The sequence below is a fragment of the Halichoerus grypus genome, chromosome 12, assembly GCF_964656455.1.
Source record: "Halichoerus grypus chromosome 12, mHalGry1.hap1.1, whole genome shotgun sequence".
Classification (NCBI taxonomy): Eukaryota; Metazoa; Chordata; class Mammalia; order Carnivora; family Phocidae; genus Halichoerus; species Halichoerus grypus.
The window spans coordinates 82,977,851-83,003,592 of NC_135723.1; the positions used below are offsets into that span (position 1 = coordinate 82,977,851).

The 25,742-nt window shown below is 42.0% G+C and overlaps 1 protein-coding gene across 1 annotated transcript in view; it reads left to right on the top strand.

Moving 5' to 3' along the window:
- The window catches only part of SND1 (staphylococcal nuclease and tudor domain containing 1), a 407,421-nt gene that overhangs the window by 210,493 nt on the left and 171,186 nt on the right, over nt 1-25,742 (top strand). The window contains exon 13 of the mRNA XM_078059536.1: nt 9,540-9,650. Coding sequence (XP_077915662.1) covers nt 9,540-9,650 — 111 coding nt within the window. The remainder of the gene's footprint in view (nt 1-9,539; nt 9,651-25,742) is intronic.

Below are 25,742 nucleotides of genomic sequence, written 5' to 3' on the forward strand. Positions count from 1 at the left end.
AAACTTTTGGTGCCTCACGTTTCTCATCTGTAAAATAGGGATGATAAGAGTTCCTAATTCCTCAGGATTTTGTGACCAATGTAGAGTAGTACTTTAAAAGGTCGGTCTTCCCTCCTTCCCTCTAACCATTTTCTTTCTCCTAACCCTCTCCTCCTTCTCCTCCTCCTCCCTTCTCTCCTTCCCCCCCAATCCCTTTTCCCCCTCCACCCCCTTCTCCTCTCCTTCCCCTCCATCATCATTTCATATATGATAACTTAATATTGTCTCCATATTGAAAAAGGTCTCTGTGATTGTGGTGGGTTTGAGAATGAGGATCACACTCGAGGCCTGTGCTTTAAGGGGCTTCAATTGACCATGTTTAGAATTGGTTGACATTGCAAGGAAACTAGGGAGGCTGTTGTAAGCAGTCCAGGTGAGAGACAGTGGGAGCCACAACTGGGAGAAAGAAAAGAAAGCATTCATGAGAGAAACATTGGAAATTTGAGTTCAAAGTTTTGACAACTAATTTTATGTGGAAATAAGAGACAACAGGCCTGGGTGACTGGCAGTATGATGGCCCTACAGTTAGAATTAGAGATGTTAGGAGAATGAGCTGATTTAGTAGGTTTTAGAAACGCTTAATCTGGGGAAGGGAGTTTTATTTTTGAAATGCTGAGTTTTACTTGGTGATGAATCATATGAATTCACATGTCCTGCAAATAGTTGGAAATGTAACTGCATGGCATATTTAGCATTGAGGGGACCAACTTGGCTGGATTGGAAGTACATATTTGTTAGACAGTTTACTTTCTTCAAGCTGGATTCAGTATTTAATTGCTTAGTTGTTTTGGAAGGATCTGTTTGTGTCCTGGGAAAGAAGCATGCTTGTCCAATAGAGGGAGTGTCACTTTGGGTACATACTCTATGTTCTGTCCTATAGTATAAGGGAGATTCAGGAAAGTCCATGCAGTTTCTGTCATGAAACACATTTTTTTCTTCACTGTTTCTCTTCTATCTTATTTTGAGGGAGATCGGGGAAAATCTTAGGTATTTGAAGGTGGGCATCGTTTTATTGCCACTTATATTTAATATGCCCCTCCTACTTCATCCAGTGGTCATCACTGTCCTGACTGTCTCAGATATGACTGGTAAATGCAGTGAGACTCAGAGGAGCTGGCAAAATGGAGTATAATACCACAGATTTCCTTGTCTTAGAAAGCCGTAACCATGATATTGCTGAGTAAATGAAACTATCATGTAAGAGGTGGCAATAAGATTACAGCACTGCAGAAATCCCGGGGGCAGAATAAAATTGTCTATTTAGTAAGCATAACTATTTTATATAACTATTTGATGTTCTGCTTCTTCCCTTGCCTTTTCTAAATCACTTGGACCCATATTTTTCAGCACTATTCTCTCCACTAGCCAGAGTTATATAGCGGGTTAGATGTTTAATTCTGCTGCTTCCAAGTATATTTCCATCTTATTTTCCTCTTCTGTTAGTTGTTCTTTCAGGAGATCAAGAGTAGGTATGACCTCATGTGGCGCATGAGCGGAAATAAGGGAATGGGTATGATATGGCTCAGAGACACCTTGGAGTAGAAAATTAGCTATTCTGGACAGGTTGAATATGAAGTGATATCTCTTCATCACCCACTTTTGAAACCCTGGTCTCCAGATATCTTTGCTTTTCTTTCTTTTCTTCCTAAACTGAAGAGTACTATCGGTTGCTCAGTGGGACATGGCCTCTGAAGCTAGAGAGGCTCTTGTCAGTGCTCAGGAGTAAGCCTATTATCAATAATGAAGTTTTGATGGATGTGTGCTGTGGGGATTTAAGGATTTATCTGTCTGCAAAGCAGTAATTTATTCATTGAATGATTTTTTTTTTCTTTTTCTTTCCCCTCCATCTTCCCTTTCTCCTTCTCTCCCTCCCTCATTCCCTCTGTCCTTTCTTCATTTCTGCCAGTCTGCCAGTTTATGGGTCTCCTTTGGTTTCATTCAAATTGTGTATCCTTTTGAGTTCTTCAAATTGAAGTCCATCCCCATCAGTCTTCATTCTTCCTCTCCACATCCCCCTCCTGCTGAGGAAGAATGATTAGGTTTCATTAAAGTACAAAGAGAAGACAGAGTCGTTCCAAGAGTTCTTGACTTTCATATCTCAACTCCAGTCTCTAGAAAATGCTCTCATCGACAGAACAGTTGTGTTTAGAGCCTGTACATCTTCTGAATGTTCATTAAATGTGAACTAAAACTTACTGGAGAGTTGCGTTCAGAAGAGTGGGGTTTCTTTGTTTTGCTTTTGTTTTGTTTTGTTGCTTAATTTGCTTCTAAGGGTGTTCAGATCAGTCTCATTCCATACTTGCCCATTCTTCAGTCTGGCTTTCTGGGGTCATGCTTCTCTGTGGGTCACACTGTGTCTTATGTTCCACATAACTACAGCTGGGTTGGTGGGTCTCTTGAGTCAGGAGCAAGGATGTCCTCTCCGAAGACTCCAGGTGCCTTAATACAGCCCTTGGTAATCATTGGTTTTCTCCCTCATTTTACCCTAGTCTCTGGCTGAGCCTTTCTAGGGACTTCAAAGCATTTGAATCTTCCTCTTTGTTTTCAATTTGTGTCATGAATTCTGGGAAAATCTCTAGCCACTCTTGAGATCCTTTGGTGGTCATCCTGGTGATAGCACTTTTTAAATGAAAAAAAGGAGCCTTTAAAGGTTAAAAGATTAAAAAAAAAATCATTTTAGTTATTTTTAGAATTCCATTATTTCAAAGGGGGAGTGAAAAAATAGGGAAATCTATAAAGGATGTTGTGTGCCACCTCAGATGTTGCTAATTATTGATGCTTCTAAAACAATCTCCTGTCTACATATGCTGCTTAGTTATGTGGGAAGTGCCTCTTGGATGTGTTTTAAGAAAAAAAATTGGGGGGGGGGGGATTATTCCAGATTCATGAGACCTCAGTCAGTGGAGATTGGAGGATAAAAGACACTGAGTGGGAGGAGCAATGTGTTACCCCTTGGAGTAGTCATCAAAACTGGGTTTTGGAAGCTACCTGTTGTTCTATAAGACTTTTTCCTGGTTTGAGGCCTAGTTGAAAAACAGTAACATGATAAAAGAGACCTGTTCATTGCCCATTGTCTGTAGATGCCTCTCATCTAGAATTTCACTCTCGCCCTTTATAGCCTATTTTGTCAGCCTATAAAAACCAAGTCTGTCTCAAGACTGAAATTGTCAGGTTCCTGCCTCAAAGGGCATGGATAATAGAGGTCTTAGTGTGAACTTGTAAAGAAGATCTAAAGGGAGCCTAGCTTTTGGGCCTGTTAGCCATTAATCATTTTCCCCACTTCTGCACTAGCTTTTAGAGTGCAGAGCCAACCATATGAGTACAGGCAGACCTAATATTCTAAAGAAAATAGCTTTCTAGTCCTTGCTGCTTTCTACCTTCTTACCAAATCCTATGGTGACCTCTCTCTCCTTGCTTTTCTCTTACCTATTTGCAAAGAAAGACATCAGTACCCTGTAGCTTCTCTGGTTCCGCCCCACAGTAGAACATCCCTGTATAGCCGAGGAAAAGTGAGATGAGCCATCTGGTATGTTAGAAATCAATATTGGAACCCTGTCAGCTGGGGATCTCCATCCCAGCACTTGTGAGGAAGCCTGTCTTTATGGCAAAGGTACAGCCAATGTGAAAAGGATGTGAAGGCATTTTCTGGCTTTAAGACATTGGAGTCTTTGAGCGTCATGGGTGACAGAGGGCCAGGCTACATGCCTGATGTCTTGTCGGATCCATGTTCTCACAGTGACTAGCCATGGGGTGCATGTTGTGCTTGGTTTATGAAATTTGACTACAAGGCCTTGAAGTTATTGTAAAGACATTGTATGGAAAACAACGTATGTGTGGGGATGCATGCACACATATGAGATATGAACCTCTGATCTAGACAATATGACTTTTGTGAATGAATTGAGCTGTTAATTATTTTTCAACCCTTTCTTTTGCCTTGACTGGAATATAGTATAGAGGCATTTCTTTATAGGCTTACATTTTTCTGAATGTGTCCTTGTGTATGTTTGCCTTGAGGAAAATATTCTGCTTTTGCAATCTCCATGGACACCTCAGTGACTGATAAAATGTAGATGTTTTCTAAGTGGAAAATGTTAAGGTCAAACAGCTAGATGAAGGTATGTGAGCCAGAGCCACTGAGTTATCTGTTATCCCTATTCAGATGGAGAATGAAGGGGGGTGTGCAGGCATGTGCGCAAGTGTGTGAGTTATGGAATTACTCTCTCTGCGCAGTCTTGAAATACTTATCCATGTAACCCAGCTTCTGTTTTATCAAGTAATGCATTCTCTTTAAGTGAGCTCTACTGTTAGGACCAAATCATGGAAGTCACAAAATGTATGAGTGAGACCGTGTATGTGTGTATATAGTGTAAAGGTCTTCCTATAAATAAACTATTAAGGATAATGGAAGCCAGGTTTCTGTCAGAAAGGAAGTACAAATATGGAAAGGAAGAAAATGAAAATGAACCCTGTAGTGTTGGAGTGGGATTGTGGGTATCTTTGTGAACTCATGGTATGTTGGTTCAGGTTCTCTAAAAAGCTGATGCCAAGACAGAATTAGACATGAAAGAGATTAACTAGGGGAAACCCTTGGGTGGGAAAACGGGAAGGGAGCTGAAAGAAGCTGGGAGTGCCATCAGACTGCAGTGCAGTCCTAATCTCTGTGGCAAAGGGTGGGAGGAAAGGAAGGTTGAATTGGAAAAGTCTAAGCTCTCCAAGTTCTAAGAGAGTTACCACCAAGCCAACAAGGAGTCCTCAAGCCCAGGTTGCATCAGAGGAGTCCCACATCTCTCAGCAATAGGCCTGCCTTAGTATCTGCTGTGCTCAGGCGAGCAGCAGCTGGTGGGAAGCATAGCCTTGGCTGAAACAGTGATGGATTTCAGAGCACAGCAGCTGGGACTGTCAGTCAATTACACTTCCTGCAGTCAGAGATCGGAGAGGCACATTTTCATGACTGCCGCACATGGTTTTCAGTAGTTATAGATTGATATAGAAATAAACGTATAGAAATAAACGTATAGAAATAAAGATGTAAATGTGGGCTATTTAGATAAATGGCTAATTTCAGAGCTGCAGAAAACCATACAAGATAAGCCTGGAACATGTTGTTATACCAGAAAGCAAAGAAGTGCTCAAGGAATGATGGGGGTGGGGACATGTCCACTGGACACAGAAACCAGCTTGACATGGCTCCTGCTGGCCAAATTGGGAACAATTTTAGTATCACAACAAATAATGATAGTAGTGGATTATGACTTTAAATAAAATGACATTCCATGATATTATATTGATATAATTAAATAAATGAATAACTTGGGGATTTGAGGGATAAAAATCACATAATTCAAAGGGTCTCCTCAAAAAATACCCATCAATCATAAAGAGGAAAAGAGTAACTTTACAGTGGAGAAACTACGCTAATCAAGTGATCAAAGTGAACATTATCAGTAAATTGTACATTTCATAGGAGGCCAAGGGAACAATACATCTATCACTTCTGTGATATTCCTGCCAAAGATGCATAACTTGCATCTGATCACAAAGAAACATCAGACAAACCAAAATAACTGGCCTGTACTCTTCAGAAGTGTTAAGGCCATGGGGTAGCCTAAGAAAGATTGTGGAACTGTTGTAGACTAAGGAAACATGGATCCTTTTTCCCCCTAAGTATTCTATCGGAATAATTGACAACGTTTAAGTAGTAAATTTGTGGATTAGATGGTAGTAATGTGTCCTTATTGGTATCCTGGTTCTACTCATTATTTTTTGCTTTTGTAGGAAAATATCCTGGTTTATAGGAAATGCATACTGAAGGTTTTGGGGGTGAGGGTATAACAGGTGGGTTACTCCCTCGCAAATGGATCAAAGAAGGATGGCATGTTCTTTGTTACATACAGTACGTCCAACTTTTCTGTAAGTTTGTTTCAGAATTACACACATACACACCAGTTAAGTAATCAAGATGATCTTAGACAGTTATCTGACCTATCAATGTGTTGCTATTCCAGTCTTGGGGTAGGGGTTAGGCGTGGGGAAGGCAGGCAAAAATGTGACCAATTATAAACTACTATAATTAAAACCTACTTTTTAAGAATCCTCTTCTCCTATATGGTCATAGAATACCTGTTCACCATGTTGGCAGAGTATACTACCCCATGATTTCAAAGGTATCTTATAATGGGAAAGTATGAGCTTTTTGCAACCTGCTTGCTGGGGAAACAAGTGGACAGGGAAGATGTCAACTATGTGAAGACCTTTTGAGAAAGCCCGTATGTGAGGCCTAAGTTGTTTGTATCAGGGACACCTGATCATGCCTGATGGCAGTGGTTCGCTTTTACCAGAACCTAAACTTCTTCGTTTGGAGAAGCATTTCAGTCCCAGCACTAATTCTTTGTGTTTGTAGCTGATACAAAGATGATTTCCTGTTAGACTTCCAAGGCTGTTAGGTCCTTTTTTGTATGCTGATTATGAATTATCCATTTGAGCCAGACATATGTAACTGGAGTAGAATTACTGATACACTCAAGAAAGCTGAACTTATAAATTTGTCTAAAGCAGCCTAATGCCATGGCACATAATTTTATGTTCTCTTTTTTCCACTGGGCAACTGATCAATGCACCCGTGTCAGGTTCTGAGCCATCTTTGGCCAAGGGGAAAGTCTCCTGACCTTTCATTAGTAGCCAAAAGAAGTGAATGAGAGAGTCAAGTCCGTGGATCTAGGCTAATTCCATTTTTCTCTCTCTCCCTTTCATTCTCTTTAAATTCAAATTTTAGATAACGGGGAGGGGAAAGACAAAAGCTGGTAAGGCACGTTGAAAGCTTTTGTCCTTAATTCTATGCTGGGCAAGCTTGGTTAATAGTTGCTTAGGATAATAATGTTCCAGGGCTATATTTCCAAAACGATTGGGTGTTTTTCTGATACTCCAAAGAGTATCTCAGAATTTTCAGGATGTATTAAAACAAAGTTAAAGGAATGTACTGTGATTTTGCCACATTTAAAAAATAAGTCTAAATAAACTAAGTTCATTCAGAAAATAGGTACTGCCTACTTTATGTCAGCTATTATAGGGCTAGGCACTTAAGTGCAGAAAGATGCAGCCCTGGCTCTCGCAGACATCATAATTTAGAAAGGAAGATACAGAGTCGATTAATAATTGTAAGATGGTATGATGAATCCTCACAGGGGAATATACACCAAGAAGAAAATACATGTGATGTTATTTTCACATGCCTGGCTTATAGTAAACACCCAGTAATGACAGCTGTTATTATTTCATGTGGTTTTCCTCTGCTCACTAAGCACCAGCACCACTGTTCCTCCAGGAGAAATCTGTAATTAGGGATAAGAAGTGAAGAGAACATGGCTTATGCTCTATCCTGTGGAGAGAAGGAAGAGGCTGGTAGTGGGCAGGTTGTGGAGTGGGAATCCGAGGCCTTATCTGCTTTGTCTAATAATGTCTGTTAGCTGACAGGATACAGAAGGGAACTATTGTGCCCTTGGTTCTCTGCTGGCCTTGTAGGTACTCAGTTCAGTTCTGTGAATTGATTTGAGCAGCATTAACAGGGGTGGATCATTAAACATTTGTGCTGTTTTGCTTCGCTTTCTCTATCTTTTCACGTAGAGGCTTATTTGTGTGAATCTTTTCTTGCCTGCTCAGTCATTCCAGCTTTCTCTTCCAAACCCCTGTATTGACTATAAAATGTCAGTGCACAGAAGTTCAAAATGCAGTAACAAATATGTCTTTGTTCTTTGGGCATTTCTAATCGCCAAGACCTATCTCACCCCGCCACAGGTGGAGTTGTCCCCCAGTCTCCTCTCTGACCCGTTGGTGGGTGGGGCTGCTCTCCTGCCCTTTGGGGCTTCTTGGTAACACCCTTAGTTAAATTCTCACCATATATCAATACCTACAGCTGCTGATTCGGGGCTGTTGGCATTCTCCCCGCTGCCAAACCCAGCTCTGTGATAATGACAGCGTTTGCCAGCACGCTTATGCGGTGACTCAGGAGACAGGGTGGCCAGCAAAGCAGCCTCTTTGTGGGAGTGGATTTTGAGAAGTGCTAATTCCGTGGCGGTTTGGAGATATTAATATCGTGCTGGCAGTAGATAAACAGGCAGCAGAGGGGCACATAATGAGAGTCAGCCATAGCATCTTTTCCTCTTTTCTCTACCCGCACATATTTTTTTCTTCTTCTTTTAAAAAAGTAAATTCCTGGGTTTTAATGAAGAAAACCCTTCAGTGGCTTAAACCTGCATGTAGAGTGGTTAGTCCAGCTTCCCGCATCTCCAGAGTCTGAGTTCTAAGAACACTAGTGTGTTAAGAGGTAACTACATTTCTAACAACACTAAATCCTAGCATATGGTACAGTAGCCTGTTGCTTACCCTACCTCCTCCCTGAAGGGCAGCTACCCAGATGGTTTGAGCAGGGCCTTTGGTGTAACTATGACAGACACAAAGAGAGACATAACCATCACTCTCCCCCAATAGTATCATGCCTCTTGTCCTCCAGTGCTTGCTACAGGTAATTTTTGAAAATTTTGTTTTTGCAGTTTGCAGCTTATTTTGCTTCACATCAAAGGTCCCTTTCCAGCTTGGGGAGGAATCATGCAAATTTTTATTTGTTGTCTGAGAGTCCTTTCCAGCATACTCTTCTCTAGTTAGAGGATATGGAGGCCACTTATAGTGGCACCTCTTATTCTGGTGAAGAAAAGAAGATTCGACACATTTGAGAATTGCTTTAAGCAGGGTTTTAATCTGACTATTTCTGTAGTCCTAAAAGGACTCTTTATTTGGAGTATTGCTCCAAAGCTGGTCATCTCTGATTTTATACTTTTTACCTAATTCCCCCCCCCCCCCCGCCCCATCTCATGCCATTTCTTCATAAGGAATTTTCATTCCACCATAGGGGCACGACCACCACCCCACCCCACCCCCCGCCTGCCACCAAATTCATTCATAGCCTTACCTTCTAGAAGCCCCTTTTGGGTGGAAGAACCACTGTCTGAGAAGACAGAGAAGCACTGGGGGGTTATGTTAAACTAATCTTTCTAACATTGCCAAGCTGAAACAAGGCACTTTTCTAGAGTATAGGCTAGAAAGGAGATTTTAAGAAATTTAGGTCATGCTTTTATGTGTTTTGTTTTTTATCTGTGTGCCTGATATTTTAGAGAAGACTTTTCTTGAGGGTACTGGCTTGTTTATAACATTCTGTAAATAGCCCTGCCTAATGTGGGCTTTTTACAGATATTTTCTGCTAGTTCTTATGTATGGATTGATACAGCGTCTGACTGTAGTAACCAGAAAAATGCTGAGCTAGGGAACTTTGTTATTCCACCTTTTATTGGGATTTCTAGCCTAGCGACTCATTGGTCTTGAAATCCTTGGCTTCTCCCTCCTGTGTCAGGACGCGTTAAGACCTCCAGGTGCTAACTGTTAGTATTTCTGTTGACTGAGCCCCATATGCACCTCTCGTGCTCACTGACCTATCTTTTCTGTTGCAGAAACATTGCTGAGGCCCTTGTCAGCAAAGGTCTGGCCACGGTGATCAGATACCGGCAGGATGACGATCAGCGGTCCTCTCACTATGACGAGCTGCTTGCTGCAGAGGCCAGGTGAGACGAAGAATTCTAAAGCGAACACGTTGAGACCAACAGCCCCACTGTTCTTCCTTCCCACTATACTGCCTATCCCTGAGCAGAAGGGGATGGAAAGCAATATGCCGAGAAAGCTTGTAGTATGCCTTTATCCCAGTTTTTCACCTATCAAAAGAAAAGGGGCACACTTTGCGTGTGCTGTGTAACCTTGATTAAGTACACTTGGGCCTCCATTTTTTTAAGTCTGGAAAATAGGCATGTATTAGATATGATCTCATGTAGATGCCAAATGAATCGTAGGTGAGAATGTAAGATATTTTTACCACCACCATCCTATCATTCCCTGGGACTAACAATGAAGTTCTGCCTCTCTGTGCAGGACATTTGCCTCAGGTTCTTACCTCCAGAGACCTCTGCTCCCCAGCCCCTCCCATTTATCACCTCTCGACCTTTTGTCATGTACAAAGGAAATGAAAACATTTATTACGAAATGAGTTTTTGTTTCCCACTTCTGACAGCTGGCAGGAGAGCATTTGAGAAGCCCTGTGACATTTTACTCTTGTCCTTCATCCCTGCGGCTGGTTGCCCCAAGGACGTGCATACTGCTTGGTATTATTTCTTACCAGTGACATTCCTTATGGTCTTACTCACAGAGACTTCTGTCACTGGGTGGTGCTGGTAGTTCAGTAATTCCCAGACTTCCCAGGAAAGAGCAAAAAATGAGCTATTGGTGAACTGACTTGGGTAGTTCAGCAGACTGCTTGGTCTCAACCAAAATATAGCCACTGTTTCGAAGAGGCGCATGTCGCACTCAGCCACTTACTTAGTTCTAGAAGTTCGGTAGTTGCCAGGTTATGGTCTACAGTTTGAGGAATGAGTTTGGGCCCATGTTATCTATACCTCAGACTTTGTCATTGAGATCACTTCTTTTGCTCTTTGGCCCAGAACGGTGCTCTGATATGTGACATTTACCTCTAACACCATGTCATATCCTGATGGATAGAGCATCTGTAGAATGTCACACAGAATGTCAGCTAAGAAATCAGCCTGTCAGACTATTGTAGCTTTTTGCATTCTTTCTTGTGGGTTTTTCCCAATAGGCCCTGTCTAAAACCTAATTCATGAACACAAAGAGTTCAGTGAAAACACCAGTATCTTTGGTTGCTTAAGGCTCTTTAATGGCCAGCATAAAATAATATGATATATAATCCATAATTGGTGTTTCCCCTGATCCTTCCTCACTTCTTCCTTCTCTCCCTGCCTATATTATCACTAAGGCAGCCTGGCTGAAAGAACCCATATTGGGAAATGCAGCTTCATATCGTTAAGTACTATTTGATGATTTAGCTACTCTAGGAAATGCATAGTAATTAGACCACACTTCAGTGGGATTCAGAGGGTGAGTCTGTGCTCAGTCTGTGGGTGGGCTCAGAGTGACCTGGTGGTAACTTGAAAAACAGGTTATAAGTTCCCAGCATAGCAGGAGCACTAAACAATACAGTGGGAGCTAGACTCCTGTTTTTCGCCCGGTGTCACTCTGCCACTAGTGAATATTTGTGACAGGCAAATATACATGAAAATAATTTGCATAGCTGCTCTGGAAAGTAAGGCCAAAACAAACTTTCTTCTTCTTCTTCTTTTATCTTTTAATTTTTTTTAAAATAAGCTATACACCCAATGTGGAAGGCTTGAACGCATGACTCTGAGATCAGGAGTCACATGCTCTACCGACTAAGCCAGCCAGCCACCCCAACAAGCTTTATTATGCTGTTGGAAGTAGTTACGTGTACTATGTCTAATGAGGATGCATAGATAGAGCTTTTTTATAGATTATGTTCTAAATATATTTTAAGTTTTTATTTAAATTCCAGGTAACATACAGTGTAATATTAGTTTCATGTGTATAATGTAGTGATTCAGCACTTGCATACATCACCCAGTGCTCATCACAACAACAGGTGTACTCCTTAATCCCCATCACCTATTTCCCCTGTCCACCTCCCCTCTGATACCATGAGTTTGTTCTCTATAGTTAAGAGCCTGTTTCTTGGTTGGCCTCCCTCTTTTTCCCCCCTTTGGTCGTTTGTTTTGTTTCTTAAATTCTACATACGGAGTGAAATTATATGGTATGTGTCTTTCTCTGACTGGCTGACTTCACTTAGCATTATACTCTCTAGCTCCATCCATGTTGTTGCAAATTGTAGGATTTCGTTCTTTTTTATGGCTGAATAATATTCCTGCCTGTGTGTGTACACACACCACTTTATCCATTCATCAATCAGTGGACACTTGGGCTGTTTCCATAATTTGGCTGTTGTAGATAATGCTGCTATAAATATTGGGGTGCATGTATCCCTTCGAATTAGTATATTTGTATTCTTTGGGTAAATACCTAGTAGTGCAATTGCCAGATCATAGGGTAGTTCTATTTTTAACTTTTTGGGAAACCTCCATACTGTTTTCTTTTTCTTTTCTTAAGATTATTTATTTATTGGGGTGCCTGTGTGGCTCAGTCGTTAAGCGTCTGCCTTTGGGTCAGGTCATGATCCCAGGGTCCTGGAATCGAGCCCCGCATCGGGCTCCCTGCTCCGCGGGAGGCCTGCTTCTCCCTCTCCCACTCCCCCTGCTTGTGTTCCCTCTCTCGCTGTCTCTCTCTGTCAAATAAATAAATAAAAATCTTTAAAAAAAAAAAAAAAGATTATTTATTTGTTTATTTGTCAGAGAGAGCACAAGCAGGGGGAACGGCAGGCAAAGGGAGATGCAGGCCCCCCCGCTGAGCAAGGAGCCCAATGCGGGACTTGATCCCAGGACCCTGGGATCATGACCTTAGCCAAAGGCACATGCTTAACCAAATGAGCCACCCAGCAGGTGTCCCTCCATGCTGTTTTCCAGAATGATTGTACCAGTTTGTATTCTCACCAACAGTGCAAGAGGGTTCCCCTTTCTCCACATCCTCACCAACACCTGTTGTTTCTTGTGTTGATTTTAGCCATTCTAACAAGTGCAAGGTGATCTCTCATTGTAGTTTTGATTTACATTTCCCTGATGATCAGTGATGTTGAGCATCTTTTCTTGTGTCTGTTGGCCATGTGTATGTCTTCTTTGGAAAAAAAATGTTCATTGTCTCTGCCCATTTTTTAATTGGATTATTTGTTTTCTGGGTATTGAGGATAGTGAAATTTTTAACTTTGAGGTTTTAGGAAGAAAACAACCTCTTTAGCACTCATTTTAAGCAGAATCAATGTAACAACATGCTTGTCTGTTAAAGCTGTAGGCAGCCTAGAGATAATTGTGTTGAGCCGTTGCTCTCAGACTGGTTGTGGAAAAAGTGGCTTCAGGGTCATTGCAGTGTTGTAGGTTGAGTAAACAGGAATTAACCACTTCCACACGCCTGTGAGGCATTGCCATAAGGCAGTAAGACCTAATAAAGAAGTAGGAGAAATGGCCAGCGTGACCTCTGAGTCTTCCTTTAAACAATATTGTTAGCCCCAGAATGGCGGCCCAGTGCCATCCTCTAGATACGAACCCCCAGCAAGGTGAATGAAGATCGGAGAAAGACTGGAACACCCGCCAGATGGGAATGGTGGTTCTGTAGCCATTAAAAAATGTTTTCAGTTCAGAATGTAGTCTCCCCCCGTTTTAGTGGTAGAGTTGACCTCGCTTGAAGACCACCCGTTTGCTGGCAATCAGCTTTTAGTTTGCTTTCCCTTTAAAGCACTCCATTCCCCCATGACACACTCCTCATGTTCCCTTAGCATTCTTACTTGGTTCGGTCACATTACAGCATGTCAGAGCTCTTTTTACATGCTTCTGCTTCCCCTCATCCTGCCTGTCTGTTGAATATTATTCGAGTTTAGGGTTGTTTTCCCCTAGATAGATGAGCTATTTTTTCCAGTTGAACTCTGCCTTGTAATTTTATGCCCCGTCAGTGCGGTTCCGCCGCCTCCCAGCTTAGTGTCCTCTGCAGATCTCATTAGCGAGTTGTTTCCTCCTTTCCTGGGCCCTGAATAGAACCCCTAAACAAGAATGGCTTTGGTGTTGACCCCAAGTCTCTCACTGCATGGACTGTCACTTAACTGTCTTTTGATTATCATCCTTCAGCTACTTTTTAACCTTCGGTGATTGTGTGCTGAACCAAGCCAATTTGAATTAATTTCCCAAGTACAATTTCTTGAGGTGCTGTATCTAATGCTTTAGCAAAGGCCAAATTAATACCATCTGCTATATTCTTATCAGTCTTTCATCCTGGAACTCGTTGGGTAAATAATACGTGGATGTAGGTGACGTAGCAAGGCCAGCACTTTCTTTAGCCCTTCCCCTCAGGAGTGTTGATTCCAACAGATTGCTTTGTCCCTGACCTCTAGATTCCTGTTTTTCCCTCTGGTTATCACTAGTGATACCAACATTGGTGCACAGTGCTCTTCCATTGACTTTGCTTTCCACAGCACCGCTTGGCCATTAATCCTTTTAGAGAAACATTGTAAGCTTCAGGGAAAGGGCAGCCTGTTAACTCGGCTGACTTCGAGGGTCAGCGCAGCTGCCTGCCCAGGACTTGATGAGCTTTCTCCGGGCTCTGCAGCCTCTGCTTTCCCCGCCAGAGGGGCTGTGTTCTGCCGCACCTTCTCAGGCCATGTGGTTGGAGCTCCGGGAGTGAGGCGTTGTGTGCTCATTGGGAAGCCAGGAGAGAGACAGGAGAGGAAAAGTACCAGTTTGAAGTTTGCCTGCTGCTTTCAAGCGTATCCACCTGCCTGCCAGAAACAAGCTCCTAGCATCTCGGCAGCTCTGTTCAGTGTGCTGACCCTTCGAGGCCCCTTCATTCACCTGCCTCTCTGCTTTTGGGAAACCCTCATTATACCTCCAGTAGCTGGCATATTTAGAGGAAAGCACATCTTTTTTTGTTGAAAGGATAAATAAACCCCTAATTCCCAATAGGCACCTTCCTTTCCAGTTCACTTGTCTATCATCAACTGCCTCCCCCCTCATTACCTTGTGTCCTGGCAAGATAAGGTTTTGGCATTTTTGCTGGTACTCTCACAGCTTGCTTGTCTTGTGGGCTCCATTGAAAAGCCCTTGATTCTGTCCCAGGCTCCTGAGAGGTCCAGTGTGTGTACTTCGTGTTTTTAATAAAAAAGACCTTATATGCAGCTGACCTGCGCTTCGTGTTGTCACTCCTGAACTCAGTTCCCTCTTGTAGGGGCCTCATATGGGCTTCGTTGGGAGTCTGACACATCATGTCTTTTCTGCACCACCCTAATTTTTCATCCCCATATAGACTTTCCAACATTTTCAATTTTCGTTTTATTGCAGTATTTCTCGCTCAGCTGGCTCACTGCATTACTTGGCTTGATGGGTGTTCTAAACTTAAGGTGGGGCTTTTGACTCCTTCAGAGAATCTGTCTCATATCCTTCTGAGGTATTTCTAAGATACTGAGTCATTACTGGGACCCTTCTTATTTTCTCTCATACTCTAGCCCTGTGTATTTGGTATAACACTTCCAGTTTAATTTTAAGTAGGCCAGAATGTGAATTTCCTTAGCATTCTAAGAGGTCTTCCAAGTGGGGTTTTGTTGAGCTTGCTATGGGCACTGAAGATGAGCTGGTAATGCTTGGAGCCAGATCAAAGCCTGGCTGTGTGCCTTGTTTTCCTTGGACATCCAGACCCGGGGGATATCATCTGTGTGCATTCTCCTGAAGCTACCACTAACTTGATTTAAAAATGTAATATTTTAAAATTTCTTAGAAACTGTTAGAATCTGTGGCTTGTTGCAGGAAAACACAGAAGTTATGTTAGCTCAGTGTTGGGGCTTTATTCCTTTAAGGCACCTCTTAATTCTAAGATTTTGCAATTTCAACATGAGGATGTATATATTCAGAAAAGAAATTGATGCCCCAGCTTGACTGTGGGAAAGCAATTGCATCGAACAATCTAGTGTCTGAGCAGATTTAAATGAATTTAGATTCATTCTGGACATACATAATGAGGTTGGGGTTATCTCATGAGAAGAGAAAAGGGCAGACTCTCCCTTATCTTTTTGTGTGTATCCTCTTTCTCCCCTGGCGCACTGCAGATTCAGAGAACTGGTGGTGTCTTCCATCTTTGAAAGGCAAGCAGAAGCCTGCCCCCATCTCAGCTCTGCCTGGGCTCCCTGTCTTTCCAGTCTCCACAGGAACTCATGTTTCTGATGGAACAAACCTTGCAACATTCCCTTTATTTAAAAATAAAAGGAAACAACTAGTGCTCCTGCCTTTGCTGACCTCTGCACCTCTAATCTCCAAACCCCATAAACACCAGTCCTTGATTAAAATCCTATCAAATGTCCCTTGCTTTTACCTAGTGTGGTTGACAGCACCCTCCCTGTTGCAGAGTTCTCTCTGCTAGAACCTCTAGACAGTCTGTGCTGGCATTTCCATCACAGATTTTGATCAGGAGGCTAGAACTTGGTGTTTCCTGAGCTGTATCAGTAGTCATTATTAAGAGGGAAACTGTTTGAAGTAACATTCTCTCGAGGCCTGGGTGGCTCAGTCGTTTAAGTGTCTGCCTGCAGCTCAGGTCATGATCCCGGAGTCCTGGGATCGAATCCTGGGTCGGGACCCCTGCTCAGTGGGGAGCCTCCTCCTCCCCTTCCTGTGCTCTCTTGCTCTCTGAAGTAACATTCTCTCTTGATGATGTAGTTATTAGGGGCCAAGGTGGGCTTACTATTTCCATGCATTTGTAGCAGTGAATTCTTTTTTTTTTTTTTTTTTTTTTTTTTAAGATTTTATTTATTTATTTGACAGGGAGAGACACAGCGAGAGCAGGAACACAAGCAGGGGGAGTGGGAGAGGGAGAAGCAGGCTTCCCGCCAAGCAGGGAGCCCGATGCGGGGCTTGATCCCAGGACCCTGAGATCATGACCTGAGCCGAAGGCAGACGCTTAACGACTGAGCCACCCAGGTGCCCCTGTAGCAGTGAATTCTTAAGTGTATTTTGCATTTCCACTGAAATGCTTTCAGTACCACTGGGAGAGAAGTGCTTTGGGTCTCCTATTCTTCATGTAGCCAGAGCGGCTCCACTTTTTTCCTGATTTATAGATGTTTTTCCACAAAATTTCAGTGGGTGAAAAAAATGTTTTTAAAGCTGTTTCTTGAAAAAAATACAGAACTTTTGGATAGGGTCCCTCCTCTCTGTATCTTTAATTTAACTGTCATTTACAATACTGGTTATGAACGAAATGTGAAGACTTCCTCACCAGCACTTTCCATTGCTAAGTTAAAACCTCTGGCTTTCGGATCCTTAAGTGGAAGAGCTCAACACTACTGGTGTGACACAGTTCCGATTTGTTAAACGTCTTAATAAAAAGCAGGTTTCATCTGTGTATACCTATCCAGTGAGAAAACCAGGGTTGAGTGTGTGTTTTGAAATTTTAAAACTAATATATCCTATCACAACGTACAGATTATATGAGTTAACCGGTTCTCCCAAGAAAACAGATCATTCCTCTTCTGGGAATAGTTGTTCAGGGCAGGTTTATCTTGCATGTGATGGCTTTGCATTCATTTCTTTTCTCCATTCTCATATTCTTGAGTGTATCCTGGGTCCCAGGCATTGGGGATAATAGTAATGAAGAAAAAAGATAATAGACTCAAGCCTTACAAAGCATGTAATCTCGGAGGAACCGACATTAAATAACTTTAATAGCACCTCTGGAAATTGTGATTTTCCCTATTTCTTCGGTTTTCCTCCTGTTTTCTTAGCCCCTCCTCCTTTCTCCCTTTCCGTTATTAGCACTGCCTGCCTTACATCTTTTTTTTATTCCATCTCTCATTTCTATTAAATTTTCCCATGAGAGCATTTCCCTGAAATTCATCTCTTCCATCCAGTCTCTGTTCTTATCTTCTCAATAGTTTAATGGTACAGCTTTAAATAAACCAAGATTTCTCACTTTCAATCTAATGACCTCAACAAGTGAAATTTCTCTTTGAATAAAACTAGGTCCTACTGGATACTGTGAAAAACAGAGCTTTGATTGGAAGTTTTCCCCTTTCCTTTACTGTTTAGTTGTAGAATTCTGTAACCCTGGGGTGCTGTTGGGTTTCTAGCCCAGTTGTCCTGGAAAGCTGGAGTTGGGTGAATGGGCTTCTGCCCTCTCCACTCAGCTGCATGACGTCATGCCGGTACAGGTTGGAGGCCAGAACAGAGAAAGGAGGCTGTTCTTTCTCTTCAGTATATCCTAGTGGCTTCCTTTCTTTTTTAACCCTGAAAATGCACACCCCATTACATTTTGGGCTTGCAGTTATGTGTCATGGTCATGAGGTTGTTAATGGGATTCAGCACATGTCAGTGGAGTGGGGTGGGGGTTCACTCTTGAGTAGGGTAGATCAGCTATTGCAAGTGGATGTGATAACAGGAAAATGCATTAAAAGAGCTGGTGTGGGGAAGTGATTTGACGATACAGCTGAATGTGGGGAAATTTAGCTTTTCTCTTTCTTCAGAAAAGATGATGCACTCAACATCCAAATAGCAGTAATCAATCTGCATTTAAAGCAACACAAATGGCCACTTCTGGAGAGCTGCATAATGTCTCCATTTCTAGATAGTTTTCTCCTTCAGGATATTAAGAGGATCTGTTCACTCTCTTTATCCTATCCTTCTCTTCCCTCCCTACTCCCAGTTCCTTCTGGTAGAACTCAGGCTGTGAGATGTATCTTGATGACTAGTGTGAGGGTTTGGGGTACAGTTGGAATCCGTTAGGTTTTTCTGCTTTGTTGTACACAGAGCCATGGGTGGTTCTACAGGTCCTGGTCAAATAATGAACTCATAATAAATCTTCCTTGCCCAATCTTTTCTGTAATTATTGGTCTGCTCTGGTTATATTCATTCAGAGGAAGTTCTAGAGTTATCTTTCTAGATAATCTGGTTTGTCTGCACATACCACATAGGAGCTTATCCTCTTCACTGTTCTCTTGGCTAAGAGGCACTGCTCCTTTCACACAGTGCCTGAATATTTGGTTTCAAAATATATTTCAGATGTATTTCAAAATAACATTTAAGATAATCATACTGGAAATGTAATTTTAATTCAAAATGAATTGTAACAATAGTGAGAACACTTGACCTTGACCCTTGACTCTTAAAACATCTTACAAACTGACTACCTAAACCATTGGTTCTCAAAGTATGATCCTCCACCCAGCGATGTCATTGTCACTTGGGAACTTGTTAGAAATGTGAATTCACAGCCTCCCCCCCACCACCACCATTTTCCCCCACCTGAGACCTACTGAATCAGAAACTCTGGAGTTGAATCACAGCAATCTCTTAAAATACATACTTGAGGTAATTCTGGTACACACAAAAGTTTGAGAACCGCTGCCCAATTCCTGACCACTGTAAAACAAATCAAAATAGGTGTCCTTTTTATGACCATGACACATAATTAAAGATTAATAATCTTTATTATAATTGGAATTAAGATCATGGTTCTAAGTAATAGAGAACAAGCCAGGGAATGGAGAAGCTTTGGATTTCTTTGGGCTTGGCTACCTAGGAGTGCCTCCCCTGTGATCACAGCCATACTTGTTCCCCACCAAGGCAGTTGAATAGCTGCTTACTCCTTTTGACTCTTGTCTCTATCCCCTTCCTCATCCTCTGCATTCATGGCTCCTTAATTTGATTCCTTCTGAGTAGCCTCCACCAGCTCTTGGCTAATTTAATATGAAATCATCTTGAGGGTTGCTGTGCTTGCTTGATTTGGCTCATCTGCAATGTCAGGTGGTTGAGTGGGTTGGAGAGCTGAGTCTCTATTACCGACATCCCTATCCTACTTTTGCTCTAATCCTTGGAAATCTCTCAGGACGACTGTAGTTCGAATAATTAATCACTGATACATCAATGTGCAGAATTTTATAGCTGCTTGTGAATAGGAAATCCTCTTCATAGCTTTCTTTCATTTGCAGGATTCTTTGCATCTAAATTTCTTATAAACTCTCTTGTGCACTTCTGTTTTATCCTAAGCTGCCCCTCACTCTCCCCCTCCAGCTTTGGGCACAGAAGTTGAGAAGGATTACTTCCCATTCCTTTTGCTTTTGCATCAAGTTCAGAGAACCAGATCCCTAGTGGAATGGCAATGAATCTTTTCTAGTAGGTCCCAGTAAATGTAGCTCACATTGGAAAAACCATTTTCTAAACAGTGAGTCTGTTGCTTTTCACTCAGTCAAAAGACACATTAAAATTTTCTCTGATTTGTTCATGTACCAGTGATAAATATTTCATCAAATGTGTTGGCGATAAAAACACACACATGGTTTCGTGGGGATTTGGATGAGCAATTAAATCATTACAAATAGAGTTGTAAGAGTAGAGATATATGGTAGGTATCTTGATGCATAGGGAAGAAGCACCTAATTCACAGCCTTATCCCCTGAGTCCATGAGGCAAGGCATGTTCTGCTAGTTCACCTTAGGAAAGGGAGATGGAAACCGGAATCCGTATGCATCGCCCTGTGACACGGTGGTTCCACTTTTATGAATTTATCCTAAGGAATAATTAGGGAAGCACCCAACAGTTTATTTAAAAGCTAGTCCTCATGGCATTATTTATAATAGTATTCTGTTCACATAAGCATCTAGCAATAGGTGATTGATTAAATTATGGAGCTTGCATCCATGTGATGGATTTATCTTCAGCTATTAGAATGATATAAAAAATTAATAGCGTAAGGAAGCATTCATTTAATTATTTCTAGCAGAAAAAAGAGACTACAAAACTATTCCGTAATTTTCTTAAAGTATAGGTGGATGGGTGTGTGTGTATAAGCACTTAGAAATTATGTTAGTGGTGCTTTGATCTTGGAATAAAATTATGGATCATTGTTTCACCATTTGTTTTTCTGATGACCGTGTATTGTCTTTGTGATCAAGACATGGAAGTTATAAAAGCAAGGTCATTGGGGCTATCATTGCTTCCAATCTCACCTTTCTTGAGGCCTTGTCCTCTCAAAAAGACTTTAGACTACCCAGCTCTAATACTCCGTTGGTCCTAATCTGGGACAGTGGAGTTTGCTTGTGTTTCCCATCAATCTAGCATTGGGGTGCCTCTTCTCTAGTAGTTGTCCACCGCAGAACTCACAGTCTGTCCTGCCCCCCCCCGCCCCGCCTTAGCACTGCAGATCTGTTGTCACACTTGGCACAATAGCACGTGTCTTGGTTTCTTCTTATGTTAGTTTTAGATGAGATGATGGCTTAGAGTTCTTTGTTATTTGCTTTATTGCCTCATAATACCTACTGACTCATTAGTCCGCCTACCTCCCCTTGGCCATAGGATTCAGTTTTCTCATTTCCAGTCCATGTACTCTCAATCTTTTCTGTCTTTCTTATCAGTGATTCTGATTTCATTGAAAATCCAGCTGCACGGTCTTAGCACCCCCATCGACCATTGTGCACCTGTGCCTGCTCTGTATCCGATTTTCTGAGCGTCAGGACCCTGTTGCTTCCTCCAGCTGCCAAGGAACCAGTAGAAAGGCCAAAGGGATTGTTTATTGCTGCTGTGTTTCGTTGATATCTATATTTGGTTCATGCTGAAACACTGTATTCATCAGTGTGACCTGAAACACAGTGAGAGTTGCTTTAGAAGTTTAGCAAGTTATTTACCCTTTGTTCTGTTTTTTAACCTTTTCTGTTGGAATTGTTTTCCTTTCCCCTCAGTCATCTATCCTGTGCTGTCTAGTAGGAGTTCCATATCCTGCCACTTTGTTGTGTTTCATTGTTTATGGTGGTCAGAGCTTTGCTCCCACTCAACTGCCATTCCCATTGTTGCCCATCTCCTCTAGTCCTTAATGTACTTCTGCTTCTGCTCAGAGGCTAGGCTCTAAGCTCCTCTGCTCTGCGTTCCGAGTAGCAAAACCAAGATGCCTAAGAACTGGAGCATAGATCATGAAACTGTATCCAAGAGAGCCAGCAAGCCTCACTCTCCTGCCCTGCAGTCACTTGGGCATTACCCATGTCTCCAATTTGAAATATTTTCAGCATTCCGTGTTAGTCAGTCACCAGTCATTTGCTCAGCTTTACTGGCACACAATAATGGAACTAGATGACCCTGAGTTATAGAACTTATGTGAACATAGCTTCCGTGTCAAACACCATTATAAATATTAAGGACAAGATCCTAACCCTCAAAGGGCCTCAAGTCTACCTACAAGAAATAGAGTAACGTGTAATGAACTTTGAAAGTAATGTATTACATTTCGTAATTGCCTGCTGAACTGAATGATACACAAAACACTCATGTATAGATGAAATATAATAACTGTATATATGAGAATATGATTCTGCTATCATTTCAAAGTATAGTTCGTAGAGACTCCCAGCATACAAACTGCAGCTTACCTAGGTAGGACCCCAGGTTAAGTATTCCTGAGGTGGTAACTAATTTATGATTGTGGTGAGGTTGTTGCTATGGATACACTATAACTCTTTCCATTCTGTAGTTTGGACCTTGCTAGGCACCCCTAATGAGTAACTTACACACAGGACACATGGAGAGCGTGGGCCTAATTGGATTGGAAGGAGTAATATGGAAATCATGTGAGGACATAAACTGGGACCATATGGTAGAGGCCCATGAAAACCAAATATTGTATTTTTCACTTGATGTCAAAGGCTGGTAGTCTTTGTTTTGGGTATAAAAGTAGGTCAACAAAGTAACAAAATAGATTTTTATGGAGAAGTCATGCAACAGTGTGTGCAGTGTCAAATGTGCAGTATCAAAAGGGATTGAATGAGTTTAATTAAAAATTTCCTAATGTTATCTTGGAATAAATTGGGGAGGGCCTGGCCCAATAGGGTTACAAAGGCCATGTGAGTACAATTAGGAAGGAAGAAAATATTGGATGTAGGTGATGAAGCAGAAGGAATTAAGGGACTTTTTGGTTCCTCATTACCAGGAAAGTGTTGTTAAGGGGAAATTATGGATTCAGGATCTCCTGATCTTTCTCAGCTCTACATCCTCCTTTGCCTCATCATTCCCTGGCTCCCTCTCTGTTGTATGCTATTTCTGCTTTCCATTACTTTGTTTTCTTTAGATCTCTTTTATGTATGAAAGTAGTTCTTATGAAACCCTGTTGGAAGCTCCTGTTCCCCAGAAAAATTCACATGTATAATTCTATCGTTTCAGGGTAGTTTATAGATACTCCCAGCATCCTAAGTGTGAAGCTCACATATGTCCCCAGGTTAAGAATTCCTGATGAGACCACTGTTCTGTGATTGGGTCAGGTTGGATCTAACTGTAAAGACTTTGGCTTTCTTTGTAATTTCTCAAAAATATATATTGAGAATAACAATCTACCATCATTGAATTGGAATTAAGACCATGGCCTAAAAAATAATAATAAAAATTAAAAAATAAATTAAAGACCACACACAGCCTGTTTGTTGGCACAAGATGAACTGTTGCATGTCAGTGGTGCCTTGGAGAGGGTTGGTCCTTAGGTTTTACTGCCTGAGCAAGGGACCTTAAAACTTTAGAGCAAACTCTATTCCTTTGCATTAAGAGTGCTAAGATTCTATTCCTGTGGTGTTGAGGCAGTGGACGTAATCTCGCTTAAACTGTGTTCTTACCTGTCTTTGCAAAGTTCATGTTTTAACTTCAACTGGGGAGGCAGTAGCATCTCATACATGAGAATTTCGAACTTCAAAGAAAGAAAAGTGTTTTCCAGTGATTGGAATGGGATTCCTCTCCCACACTGTGGCTTCTAGATGCTTCTAGAAAGCTGAGTTTTTATCCCTCTTCTGCCCTGTTACCCCTTTGCGTATGTAGGTGGACATACACTCACTTTTCCTGCCTGGTGATGATTTCTGTCCATTATTGGTACCTCTTGGCTTTGCCATCCTTATACTGCTGCTTCCCAGAGAGGAAAGCTTCTGAGAGGAGCAGGCTGTGTTCTGCCCCACTGCTTCCTTTCTCTGGGCTGGCCTGAGCACCAGCCTGCTTTTGTGAGAAAGCAGCTATTAAGCAGACACAGCAGGAGAAGTTTAGAAGTCAGGAGTTTCATTCCTTGCCTAATGAAAAGGGATGTTGAGCTGTGGTTGCAGCCTGCAGGGAGAGGGAGAGGGAGTGTGGGGAGGGGAGTCAGGTGTTGGCTCTGTGGCGAGGGTTTCCGTGGAAGCAAACTGCTACCTGACTGTCCTCCCAGGTCTCAAAGACCAAGCTTCCCAAACCCAGGGAAACTTGGTTCCATAAGATGCAGGGGGCCCCACTGAGAAGTAGTGACAAAGCAGCAGACGCTGCATCTCCACTTTATTTACCATTTATGCAACAGTTAGTAGGCAGTCATGTCACATATCCTTATAGTCCTGGAACAAGATGTATATTATATTTCCTTTGGCAAAGAACCATGGCAAGCCTGCCACTCTTGGTGCTTGCTCCTTTCCTCTTTGAGCTACATGCATGGATGTACTTCCCCCAGATATTCTCTTGAGAAGAAGCTCTTGCTGTGGCATCAGCCTTGTTTCAGGCTGAGGGAGGTTTTCCGGGGATGCCTCCCGGGTCATTTCTGCAGCAGTTTGGGAAGAAAAGCTGAAGCAACCTCAGCACAGGGAAGGAGACCCACACTGAATTAGACCGTGTAGCTAGCTGATTTCTCAGAGAGCCCTCATACTTTGCCGCCTCTGTCCGGTGTACCACTTACCCTTTAGAGTGCTTCCTAGCTGGGCATTATTTTACTTAGTGTTTATAAATTATTAACTTTCAATTTTGCTTCTGTTTTAAGAACTAACAGTGAGAACTGTTTCTCTGTTTATACGTAGTGGTAATAAAATACTGCTTTCTTGCTGCCTCTTGAATGTGCCCAAAATTGATCTAATTTAGCAATCATAAGTATGAAAAGATTAAGTCTTTGAAGGTTTTTCCAAAATTAATGCCTATATGCAAATAAATGATAGTTCCTTTTTAGGAACAAGGTAGAGCATAAAGAAGTTTTTCTTAAACATTTTTTATTAAGGCTTAATTCTATAGAATTTTGGTTTTTAATTCATGTTTTCTGGTTTTAAGGTATTATTTTTTTTCTCCCTTAAGCATGCTTAATCTTGGCTAAGTCCTGGATTTCTGCTTTGGGCACAGAGCTACTTTGAGGTCACCAAAAGAAAGCAGAATTTTAGTTTATCACCTCACTGCTTTTGCCTCGAGAACCTTTGTTTTCTAACTTACTGCTCAGGCCCTGTTCTTTTTTCCCTGTAGTTTATGAGCTGCTGTCCAGCCCCCAGGAAGGGCCACGAGTTCAGCAGTGCTGTCACACGAGCCCATCTGTTTATAGGGCAGGTCCATTTATTTTGGTTGTCCTTGTTGTTAGAAGAGAATAAGGCTGTAGGCATTTTGTGCCCCCAGAGGACCCGCAGAAGGCTTAGCAGGCCTCGCCTTGAAGAAGGGGAGTTAAATCAGGGTGGCTGTGAGCCTGCCTCACCTCACGGAGGCTTCTTGTTCCCAAGGCTGCTCCTTCGAGTTTATGGTAGCAAAATGAGGAGAGCCTGTTGGTGGCAGAGGATGTTTGCCAGGCTTTGCGGGGTGGAAGAGTCAGATCTGTTGTTGGCCTCCAGCCATTGGTTTTCCATGTAAGTCATCCTCCCATCCTCTGCCATTAGTTTGCAAATCCCGAGGTACTAGTAGTGTATCTTGAGAACCAGCCCTGGTCTGTGATCATTTAACACATTCCCTGAATGATAAATCACTGCACTAAATTGTAAATGGAAAGTTCTGACCCACTTGCAATTTCTAAGGCTAAAGCCCTTGATTCAAATTCAGGAGGAACCATGGGAATTCAAGGAACTCAGAAATGCTTTTTCAGTTAGCAGTGCAGATCAGAGTGAGTGTTTTGCTTTGTTTTTCTTATTAAACATCTGTACTTTCGTTTCTTACCCTTGTCATGGAATAGAAAGTAGATAGTAAGTTATTTCTGAATAGAAGGTTTTTCAGATTAGTTGAGTGAGAGATCCCCAGAGATGGAGGCAGAGGTGAGGGGTGGATGATAACATCCCAAGTATATAAGTAGGACTGTGCCACTTTGCACTGGGCAACTAACTCCCACTCTATTTGGTATATGTGAGTTTGATTTAGAAAGTTAGGACCTGAAAGTAAGCCCTG